The 11867-nt window shown below is 45.8% G+C and overlaps 1 protein-coding gene across 4 annotated transcripts; it reads left to right on the forward strand.

Moving 5' to 3' along the window:
• Positions 1–221: 221 nt before the first annotated feature.
• On the forward strand, positions 222–11170 carry LOC149271840 (neuronal acetylcholine receptor subunit alpha-4-like). Of its 4 annotated transcripts, none has more exons than XM_089507105.1 (5): positions 222–362; positions 3592–3636; positions 3842–3951; positions 9248–10634; positions 11045–11170. In XM_089507105.1, the coding sequence occupies exons 2-5, from the start codon at positions 3607–3609 to the stop codon at positions 11168–11170; spliced, it is 1653 nt and encodes a 550-aa protein (XP_089363231.1). In that variant the 5' UTR covers positions 222–362; positions 3592–3606. The 4 variants fall into 4 exon arrangements, with proteins under 4 accessions (XP_089363231.1, XP_089363232.1, XP_089363233.1 ...); XM_089507106.1 differs by having other exon boundaries at positions 249–317; XM_089507107.1 differs by having other exon boundaries at positions 339–362; positions 3592–3621.
• Positions 11171–11867: the final 697 nt, after the last annotated feature.

Below are 11867 nucleotides of genomic sequence, written 5' to 3' on the forward strand. Positions count from 1 at the left end.
CTGCAATGCTGCCGGGCGTCAGTTTATTAAATACATTTTTCAGAAAACCGATCTTCTAAAAGCTTATTGCAGTTGAGGTCAGACTCACCGGTCCGTAATCCCATGTTTCATATTCCGAGTTTGAATGGACTCCTCCTTCCCGGATCTTTGGATGAATGTACCGTCCAGACATATATTGACGTGATTTATTCTTTTTGTTGCGTCCCACAGGCTGTTGTCACGCGGAGACCCGCGCGCACGCAGAGGAGAGACTTCTCAAGAGACTTTTCAAGGGTTACAACAAGTGGTCTCGTCCCGTGGCCAACATCTCAGATGCCGTTCTAGTTCGGTTTGGACTTTCCATAGCCCAGCTCATAGATGTGGTAAGTAAAACATTTTGATTAATTCTATTATTATTATTAATAATAATAATATTTAAATAAAATAAAACATCTCTACAGGAATTTTAAAACCTTTAATCTCAGCCCCAGACTTTGAGGTTTTTTTTAAATTCCAATAATATATTTCCTCGCATCACCTCGTGATCAATCATCGCATTCCGTAAACAGAATTAGGATTGTCTCGCATTTCCCTGGAGTTTTTTCAGCCTTAATTAACCCCGTTAACTCCTTCGCAGACCACCTGCCGTCCGCGGCACCTGCCGTCCGCGGCCCAACCAACCCCCCCATCCGCTCGCAACAAAAAAATCTGCTCTTTTTTTGTTTAAGAAGATTTGGAAACTGCCCCCCGGGGCCGTAATTAGCAGCAGCGCGGGGTAATTAAAACATTTTGTCTTTTGTTAATAAGATTGCGGCTCGTTCGGCGTTTTCACGGAGCGAGAGACTAGCCGGCCGCGTCAATCCATTCGCTATGATTTCCTCTGCCGCGGCAGATCTCCTGATCAGATTTCAAGAACTACTTGTTGGCCCCCTAAATAAATCTTCCTCCAGTAAGTGCTGACTCGCTACCTCCCAAACACATGCCTCCCAACTGTCCCGCTTTGCGCGGGACAGTCCTGATTTTGCCGCTCTGACAATTCCGTTATATCAGCCATCGAATTGCACGTGTCTCGCGTGAGTGACGCTCCCTCAATGTTTATTCTGCTCCCCGCGTCTCTGTAGCCTTTAATTCAATAGGCTGTAAATCCATGCAGAGCCCATGCTAAGCTGGGGGACACGAGACGGAGTGTGCGCGGTGCTCACCCAGCAATCGCTTTAATTATTCATTTCCATTTGCTTTCCTCTACATATTTAATCTCGGTATGTAAGAGGTCGAGTCGCTCTCGTAATCTTTCTTCGGCTGCAGGTGGGCTTAACGCCCTCCGAGCTCCCATCGCTCCCAGTGCTCTCCTGCCTCTCGTTGCAGCACGATGCGGCTCTGTAGATGGAGTCAAATTCGGTCAAGAATTACAATTTTTTTTGGTGCGTTTTGCCAAATCCCAGCTCTATAATTTCTTGCAGAATCCGCGACTCTTTAACGGTTAATCGGAGTTATCATCATCAAGGCAGGTGCGAGCAGCCAGGATCTCAGCGGGCGCTTAGAGGCTCGTTATGATGCGTCTGCAATTACGACATGCGAGCAATCGCTTCCTTCTGAGCCCCAAAAATAATCTGCCACCTGAGCCCCGATCCCTGCGACTACATCTGTAGATCGGGTATTTAAAACCTTCTCTGCGATTTCCGTAAGCGAGCAGTAATAAGAACGTAAACTATCCGCCTTCCGCATGATGCTGTTTGTCTAATTATTTAATGGCTTTCTGTATCTGTACCGCGGAGAGCTCTGGGGCTGGAAGAGTTCCGTATCAGTATAAAAAGTAACCATTTCAGGATTTTACAAACCAGCCCTTTTATACAATATGTGAAGAGAAACGTCAATATATCCTGAGCATTGCAAGCCTTCGTCAGAGCTGCTCTAAGGCAAGATCTGCTTGTAGGGTCTCTGTTATGACCCCGGAAACATACAGGACCCTTCAGAAACAATAGAGAACCCTAGAGTGCCCATCGTACCCAATAGAGAACCCTATGGAACCCTTCATAAGTAAGCAAGAGCCCAATGGAACCTGTCATAACCAATAGAGAACCCGTCATAACCAATAGAGAACCCTAGAGTGCCCGCATAACCAATAGAGAACCCATTGTACCCAACAGAGTACCCTAGAGTGCCCATCGCAACTAATAGAGAACCCGTCTTAACCAATAAAGAACCCTAGAGTGCCCATCGTAACCAATAGAGAACCCATCGTACCCAATAGAGAACCCTAGAGTGCCCATCGCAACTAATAGAGAAACCGTCATAACCAATAAAGAACCCTAGAGTGCCCATCGTAACCAATAGAGAACCCATCGTACCCAATAGAGAACCCTAGAGTGCCCATCGCAACTAATAGAGAAACCGTCATAACCAATAAAGAACCCTAGAGTGCCCATCGTAACCAATAGAGAACCCATTGTACCCAACAGAGTACCCTAGAGTGCCCATCGCAACTAATAGAGAAACCGTCGTAACCAATAAAGAACCCTAGAGTGCCCATCGTAACCAATAGAGAACCCATCGTACCCAATAGAGAACCCTAGAGTGCCCATCGCAACTAATAGAGAACCCGTCGTAACCAATAAAGAACCCTAGAGTGCCCATCGTAACCAATAGAGAACCCATCGTACCCAATAGAGAACCCTAGAGTGCCCGTCGTAACCAACAGGGAACCCTAGAGTGCCTGTCGTAACTAATAGAAAACCCTAGAGTGCCCGTTGTACCCAATAGCGAACCCCATAGAACCCTCCATAAGCAGTCTAATGGTCTGCATTCCCTTCGTTGAGAGGATGAGCCGTCTTAGAACCGTTATACGCGATGTTTGTTTCCCTTAATTATTGATAGTGGTTGTGAAGAGCCGCTAATGGTATTAACGCTGCCCCCGGCACGTGTATGTTTTCCATTATTTGTTTTATCCGGATAATCCGTTATTTCTATGCCGGGTTGGCACGGAGCACAGAGACGCAGCTTTATTTCTCACAGCGGCTTCCGCTGGCAACAAATCCACTCGCTGCACCAAATATCCGAGAGGGCCGCTTCAGGACACATGGAGGATGAGATGCATGGGACGGGGCAGAGGGGCTGGGACGGGGGCACATTCATTTTTTTTAAAAAGATGGGTTACCAGGGACAATAACTAAAATCCCGTGCAGGCGCCGATGATTTCCATAACCCGGATTAGAACTTCCCACAACTAAATCTGACTCTTCCTGCTCAGAAATGGGAGACGTGATTAGCAAACATGTTTCACGAGAGGTTCTGATATAGAACCTTTTGCTTCTTGCATCAGAAGCCACGACGGCCGGGTCTCTGTTTGTAAATGTTTCATAATTTTTTTTTCACTTTTTTTGCATAAAAAAAACATCAATTCTAGAAGAGCTGCTCTGCTTATCGTATAGAGAGACCCATTGGCTTCTTGAAATGTTCACACAGCATTTACTCCTAAATTAAAAATTACAGAATAGACAGAGAATCTTTTGGCAGAGAATTGGGGGGACCCGGAGAGCCCCTGGGAGGGGTAACTGTGCGGAGGGACGATTAACGAGTCGCTCACCTTACGCTGACTTTTCCTCGTTTCTGTAGGATGAGAAGAACCAGATGATGACGACCAACGTTTGGGTGAAACAAGTAGGTTATGCAGACGGGGGCAATAATAAGGGGGTTAGAGAACGGGGTCATAAGGGGTAATAAGAGTTTTGGGGAGGGGTTATAAGGGGTAATGGGCGGTGAGTTTATAGGTCTTTCTTATCCCCCCCCCCAACTGTTCACTTATTTTATTTCCCTCTTCCCTCTCTCACTTCCGTTCTCTCACCCCTTTCCCCCCACATTCCAGGAATGGAACGATTATAAACTGCGTTGGGATCCACTAGAATACGAGAACGTGACATCGATTCGAATCCCCTCGGAGCTGATCTGGAGGCCGGACATCGTCCTCTACAACAAGTAAGACAATAAAGATTTCATTTGGTTTTTTGGAGGAGAACAAATCTTTAGTGATTCGGAATGTCGAAATGATTACATTATATTGAAGACCTTACAGAGAGCGTCAGCCCAAAGATTTAAATAAACACCCCAAAAAGTAAAAAGTTTCACTTGGCAATAATAATCCAACGTGGCCGCGTGTAAACGAAGAAAAACGCGTGGTCGTCTTAAACAATGAAGTCAATAAAGAGATTTTTTTTGGGGGGGGGGGGGGAGCAGCCATTTCTCACCTTGGAAAATGCGCATATTTCACACGACTCTTGCGATTTAACAAATTGTACAGAAAATTTCACACATCATCCTGTTCAGGAAAAAAGCTTAAACCTATTCTTTTCATGTTTCCTTTTGCCCGACTTTTTATTTTTGTCTCTAGAATAATGTAACAACCGCGTAATATACGATGAATTAACATTCAGCTTGGAAACAATGCGAATGAGAAATGTGATGGGAATACCGAAGCAGCAATGTATCAAAAATCACCTTGACAACCCATTCACTCGGAATTCAAAATGTGACCCGAATAATGTAACGGCCAAACAGTATACGGTGTTATATATATACGGCTCAATTTATTGTCCTTATACTTTGTGTATGTGCAGAGGAATGAGTCGAATGTTGTTACATTATTCAGCACAGTTTGTTTAATTAAAAATGACCTTTAATAGGAAAGTGAAACAATTTCTTGGGAAATTGGAGTTTATTTGAAAAATTTTGGGGTTTATTCGAAGAAACAAAGTTGTCAAAATAATATATTTTCCAAAAAATAATTTTGGCAAAGCTTGGCATTCATATGTCGAGGGCGAGGTCAGACAAGTTAAATTGAAAAAATAGCTGTTTTTGGCTGAATTTGGTAGTACATTGCAGGTCTGTGTCGGCGTCGGCAACATTAAAAAAACTCTTTAAAGGCGGTTTTAAGACCACTGGTGTGGATAGGGTAAATATTGTTTTTACCTTAATCATAAGATCGCTGAAAAGCCAAAAATGTTAAGTGATTTCTGTGCTTTTTATTTAATCTGTGACATTTCACATGAGAAGCCGTTATCCGAGCGTCATTGTCGCTTGCTAAAATATTTTTAATGTGTAATAAATGTCATTTGGAATCGGCCGTAACCCACCTTTTAGGGTCGTTGAGCATGTTTTGGCACTTAAAGGGTTTAAAATGAATCCTTAACAGGGGGTAGTTACGCAATATTTTAATCTGCGCGAGTTGGGTAGTTTTTAGATTTAGTTTCTCATTTAATGTGCAAAATATTTTTAAATAACCCTTTAAATTGACCAATAAAAACCACAGAATAAATAAATAAAATCATATTAAAAAAACAGGACTCTCGATGGTCTTGATTGGATGCTGTAATTCTCATGGGGGGTTTTATCGGTAGATTTTAAGAGCGGTTTTATTGGGACCAGAACGGTGGATTCAGCGTTTGGATCAGTGTCGATGCGTTTCGCCGGCTGCTTGTGTAGCTGGTTCTGCCAGCACGTTTCCCATCAAGTTTTCCTTGCTCTTGGCTTCCATTCGTACCATAAGTTATTTCAGTAATTTACCTACTACCTGGCGCCTACGAAGGCGCGTTTCACTTAAAACCACGAGAGCTGGAGTGGAAGGAGTTTTGCTCGGGCTTCGTAAGAAGACGCGGGGAGAGAGGGCCTGTCGCTCTGATAAGTGTAAGCGAGGGAATTAGCACTTATCGCCAAGGCTTGTTTGATTATCTGAAGGACCTTTTAAAGAGCTTTGCCGACGCGGGATGGAAAGCTTACTCCTTGTCCCCGAGCAGAGCGCCTCGCCGCGATACCCGCCGCTTTTACTTACTTCGATATGGGATTAACCCATAAAGCTCTGGATTCGCAGAACATCTTGGAAAGTAATAAGAGGTGAGTGGAAGCATCGCTCCCTGATGTGAGTTCTAGGTTCGAAAAATAACGGGTTTCATTACCCTAATGTAAAGGGCAGAGAACTTGCAGACCCGGTTTCCGGGGTCCAAAAGAAAGGACTGATTTAGGAGTCGCAGGGCTGGAGGCCGCGCATGCATTAATTGGAAATGAGGGAAGCTGCCGGTGACAGGTCTCCCGGCGCTCACAGCTGTCAGCGGGTTCATGTGGGCGCTGATGGAGGGAGGAGGGAAAATGCCAAGCTGTCTGGCACAAGAACAGAGAGATCCCTCGGTTAAAGGCAGAACTGATCCGCAGGTAGGAAGAGAAGGTAGAAACAAACTGCAGCCGGCTCTATAAATAACATTTATTATTAATATTTCATGTAGCGCCAGAGAAAACGCAGCACAAGAAACACTCAACCCATAATGGGTTCTGGTCTTCTAGGTGACAAAAGGCTTTGCCAGCAGAGCTTACAATCTAATTGGTATTGTTGGTAAACATTTTGAAAGATTTTTTCCCCCCAGGTTCTGAAATATTTTATAATTTATCTTAAATGGATGGACGCTGTCAGTCTGCCAACTCTGTGACTTTGATTTGCGTACCGGGCTGGAGACAATTAACAGATTTGTCTTAGACTCTTCCATGAACACATTTTTATGTATAAAAAGTAATTTCTGATACAAAGTCTGCAAAGTAGTCTTCTTGCCATAGCAACCAAAGAAAAGAGTCCTTGGACATTGGTCACTATAGCGATAAGACCACTTGGCATGAAAATCAAATCAATTTTTATACTGAGCCTGAAGGACCCTGTGAGTCTCAAAACAGTCGACTGAATCCGTATTCCCTCCGAGAAATCGTTTGGTTTAACGCTCAAGTCAAATTTGTGGGATTAATTGGTCTTGAAGCGATTGCTCACCCAACAGGCACTGAAAGGGTTAAAGCGGACGACCTTTCATGATTTGGGGACCCCCGGTCGGCTCGTAGGAGGTTGGGGGGTACATTCTGCCACCATTTGGTTTATCGGTCGGATATTTTGTTACGAGGGTTCCATAATAATAATAATTCCGATTAGTTATCCGTTAATCGGCTAAAAGGAGCGGTCGGCGATGGACTTCACCTTTTATCAAGGAGTGAAAAGGTCTAAGAGCGCGTCGTCTTCACACGCCGGGTTACTGGAAGCTTCGGATTGAACTGTTTAAACAAGGAAGGCCGTCAGAGCTTTAATACGTCAACAGCTAAAGATCGACGGGGCTTATCGTAACATTCGCAGAATGCAAAGCCTCGACGCAAAACGGACTTAAATCCAACGGGAAACGCAAAACCTTCTATGAAAACCAACTAATTAGTTCAGAATATTCCGTGTGTCTCGGGCCTGGGGGACTCGTAATGACGGATTTTGTAAAAAAAAATAAAAAAAAATAATAAATATTACGTATTTTCCGGTGTATAAGACGACTTTTTAACCCATGAAAATCTTCTCAAAAGTCGGGGGTCGTCTTATACGCCGGGTGCTTAAACTTACCGAGCTGGACTGGAGAATCACGATTCCCCCGTAGCCCCTAAAACTGTAGCGTATCTCTAGGGGAGGGGGGAGCGGAGAAGCCGCCTCCCCTGGGCCGGTCTTCAGGGCCGCGCTGAGGTAGGTGCAAGATCGTGATCTCCCCAACTAGCTCTGATCAGCGGGCGCCCGATGGTTGGGGAGATCACGACCTCCCTCTAACTAGCCCAACATTAGGGAGCTCGAGGTCTGGCACTTCAGACCTCGGCTTCCGTGCTCCCTAATCACTACGCGCCGGCTATTGATGCCGAGCGTGGGGATGACATCATATCCCGGCACTCGGCATCAATTGCCGGCGCGTAGTGATGAGGGAGTAGTCTGAAATGACAGACCTTGCGCTCCCACAACTGGATGGAAGATAGAAGATGAGAAAGGTAAGAGATGGGGAGAAAGGGGTGTAAGTGCAGTGTATGTGTATATGTGTGTGTGTGTAAGGTCAGTGTAGGTACTTGTGTGTGTGTGTGTGTATATATATATATATATAATGTATGTGTGTGTGTGTAAAGGCAGGGGTGTGTGGTGAGGGCAGTGTATAAATGTGTATGTATGGACAGGCGTATGTTAGTATGCGTAGATATATATATATGTGTGTGTGTGTGTGTGTGTGTGTGTGTGTAAGGGCAGTGTATGTATGTATATGTCTGTGTATGGGCAGGTGTGTGTAAGGGCAGTGTATGTCTATACATGTGTGTGTGGACAGGCATATGTTAGGGAGAGCTGACCCACCCAATCCAAGCAGGCTTTGTATACAACAACCAGCCAATCACCGGTAAGGTACATCACTTGCCGTGATTGGCTGGTTGTTGTATACTGGGTAGAGGGGTAGTCTTATACGGCGAGTATAGCCCAAACTCTATATTTTAACTGGAAAAGTTGGGGGTCGTCTTATACGCCCAGTCTTATACGCCGGAAAATACGGTATATATATATATATATTGCAAATAAATGCCTTTACATACAAGAAATATATTTGCTAATCTTGCATTTTCTATCCCGCTGCCCCCTCTTTAATTCGTTCGTGCGAAGGGAACGTATCCGTGTCGGTATCCATTTAAACACTTTTGGAATAAATAAACATATCATTATTTGCAATTATTTGTAGGGAGATCAGAGTCCCGCTATCGCAAATCAGGGATAATTGCATGGAGGATGAGGAAGAACAAAGCGTTTTATTAAATTTAATTTTAGCTGCTAATAAATAATTAAGCCTCAAATTAAGACATTAAATCGCTCGGTCTCACAGGTACCAACCGCGGCTAATCTCCTTACAGACGTAATCAGGGTCTTTAGTTCTGCAAAAAATTTCAAATTTGAAGAACTGAAATAATGCGATTAATTACAATATGCTCCAGGTAAGGAAGTCCAACAGGTAGGTCTCTGCTGCGCATGGTTTAAATTAACCCCGTAGGCCACAAATAACAGGAGTATCACAGCATCCTGAGACCTACCTCCTGGTGTCCTCGGAGAGACTTGTCTAGGGTTTTAAGGATGGTGGTCACTGGTGGACCAGATAATCCAGTAGATGACCCAGAACGAACCCAGTCCATTGTCCATGACGTCTGATGAGGGATGGAGTGTTATCTGTAAACTTGGGGGGGGTACATTTTAAGAGCGTCGGCCCCCTTGTCCTTTTAGTTAAGCTCAGCTTTTCCATGTATCTAGTCTCACAAGTGTTCCAGCCATATTCAAGTCCATTGAAAGGCTGTCAAATAAGTCGTCTTCTAGTTAATTTTCCTTATAAATGTATATAATCATGGAAAATTGGCCATTTTTTTCAACTGTTTTCATATGTATACCAATTTTCTTCTCCCCCCCCCCCCCCACAAGTGCTGATGGGGATTTTGCAGTAACCCATCTGACCAAAGCTCACCTCTTCTACGACGGGCAGATAAAGTGGATGCCCCCCGCCATTTACAAGAGCTCGTGCAGTATCGACGTCACCTTCTTCCCTTTCGACCAACAGAACTGCACCATGAAATTCGGGTCGTGGACGTACGACCGGGCTAAAATCGACCTGATCAGCATGCACAGCCATGTAGACCAGCTGGATTACTGGGAAAGCGGCGAGTGGGTCATTGTCAACGCGGTGGGCAACTACAACATCAAGAAATACGAATGCTGCACGGAGATCTACTCTGACATCACGTATTCCTTTATCATTCGCAGACTGCCTTTATTTTACACAATTAACCTCATTATTCCGTGCCTGCTGATCTCCTGCTTGACAGTGTTGGTTTTCTACTTGCCTTCCGAGTGCGGAGAGAAGATCACCCTCTGTATCTCGGTCCTACTTTCCTTGACCGTCTTCCTCCTTCTCATCACGGAGATTATTCCATCCACCTCCTTGGTTATCCCATTGATCGGGGAGTACCTTCTCTTCACCATGATCTTTGTCACGCTCTCCATCATAATCACCGTGTTCGTGCTGAATGTGCACCACCGCTCCCCACGCACTCACACTATGCCTGCCTGGGTTCGTCGGATCTTCTTAGATGTTGTTCCTCGAGTGCTTTTCATGAAAAGACCAATTAAAGACAACTGCAAGAAGCTTATAGAGTCCATGCACATCCGAAGACTCAGCCCGACGCCTAGGATGTGGTCCGAGACGGCGATTGAACCAAATTTTCCCAGTTCGTCGTCTGCTAGCCCCACCAGCCAGCGTCCATCTCCTACATCTTCTTGTTGTCACCAGCTGGAACAAACTGTCAACTCCCAAGTGATCTGCAAGTCCCCATCGGGACAATACTCCATGCTGTGTGAGGAATCTACGCTAGCCAGCTGCCCTTCACCACAAACTCAGCCCCACCTGTTGGGAGACGGACAAACGAACCTAATGCCCAAGATCCGGTCTGTAAGTGTCCAGCAGATGTACAGCCCCAAGGAAATAAATGAGGCTACGATCCGGTGCCGCTCCAGGAGCATCCAGTACTGCTACCTTCATGAAGACTCTTCCCAGAGTAATGGACAGTCAAGCAGCTCCCCTCTAACCCAAAGAGGTCATTTGCAAGAGGGGGAGTCGGGAAGCCAAACTTCCCAGTGCAAGTGTAAGTGTAAGCCTAAAAACCCGGACAAGCCGGCCGGCACCAGCCAAATTGCCAAAACTGTCAGTGCCAAAGAGCAGCATGTTCTGCTGATGTCTCCATCTCTCAAGCTGGCCATAGAGGGAGTCCAATACGTTGCAGACCATCTGAGAGCCGAAGACGCCGACTTCTCAGTGAGTAATAAAATAGCTTATAGCGCTACATTAATAAAGTGTATTAGAGGGGCATAAGTGTACTAGAAGGGTGTGAGAGACGCCGGTATTAGGAGGGGTGAGAGGCATGCGTCCCGGCATCTGGGTATTAGAGGGCACATGTCTGTGTATCAGGAGGGGTGAGAGGCGTGCATCACGGCATCTGGTTATTAGAGGGCACGTGTCTGTGTATTAGGAGGGGTGAAAGGCAGGTGTTCCGGCATCTGGGTGTTGGCAGAGGGCGCGTGGCCCAGCGTCTGGGTATTAGGAGGGGGCACATGACCCGGTATTAGGAGGGGTGAGAGGGCCTGTGTCCCAGCGTCTGGGTGTCGGCAGAGGGCGCGTGTCTCGTGTCCGGATTTCTCACTCATTCCATGTCTGTCCTCCAATAGGTGAAGCAGGACTGGAAATACGTAGCGATGGTGATTGACCGAATCTTCCTCTGGATGTTTATCATCGTCTGCCTTCTTGGCACGGTTGGACTGTTTCTCCCGCCCTGGCTGGCAGGGATGATATAACGAAGATAATATAACCGGCAGGGTTAACGGGAAGGTGCTAGTGAAAGAACTACGAGCGCGGACGGTGAATGAAGGATATGTAACTGCAGACCTGAAACCAAAGGACTAAAGAAATAGGGATCATGCGGAGAAGAGAAGCCCCCGGGGTGTGTTGGAGTGTGAGGGGGGCTGCATGTGACAGTCCCTGCAATGTATAAATATTTAAGTCTGCATTTGGTTTGCATGAGTGGGTTTGCAGGTCTCTAGGGGTCTCCCTGAGGACAGAATCCTGATTTCCAGACCACGAATCCTCTCTTTTTTAGCAGAGAAGTATCGCTGCGTGTATCCGAAACATGCACCAGAAAATAAATACGATTTGGGTCTGCTGGAAACGAGCTATCTGTCGTCTGTACTTCGCACGGGGGGTGGGGAAGGGAGACGGACGGATGGGTCTTTTAACTGTTAAGCCTGACAGGTAAAGATGTTCTGATGGCTCATGTCTCACTACGAAGCCCTTCCCAAGTCCCTGCTCATCCTGCGCTCTATAACACATGGCTGTCCCTTTAAATATATAAAACCCCCTGCTATGCAGAGCGTCTCGCCCCCCCCCGGTCTCCCAGAGCTGTTCTCTTTAATAAGCAGCGGAGAGAATGTACAGAAAGCAGCTCATCCGGTGTGAAGGACACATTCAAAGCGACTAACCGCATCTCCAGGCTCC

The sequence above is a fragment of the Sceloporus occidentalis genome, unplaced genomic scaffold (assembly GCF_023333645.1).
Source record: "Sceloporus occidentalis isolate IW3139 unplaced genomic scaffold, rSceOcc1.0.p SCAF_457, whole genome shotgun sequence".
NCBI lineage: Eukaryota > Metazoa > Chordata > Lepidosauria > Squamata > Phrynosomatidae > Sceloporus > Sceloporus occidentalis.

Coding starts and splice junctions, on each gene's coding strand:
- LOC149271840 (XM_089507105.1), top strand. CDS start 3,607: ATGATGACGACCAACGTTTGGGTGAAACAA. Junction 3,637..3,841: donor CCAACGTTTGGGTGAAACAA/GTAGGTTATGCA, acceptor CCCACATTCCAG/GAATGGAACGATTATAAACT. Junction 3,952..9,247: donor GACATCGTCCTCTACAACAA/GTAAGACAATAA, acceptor CCCCCCCACAAG/TGCTGATGGGGATTTTGCAG.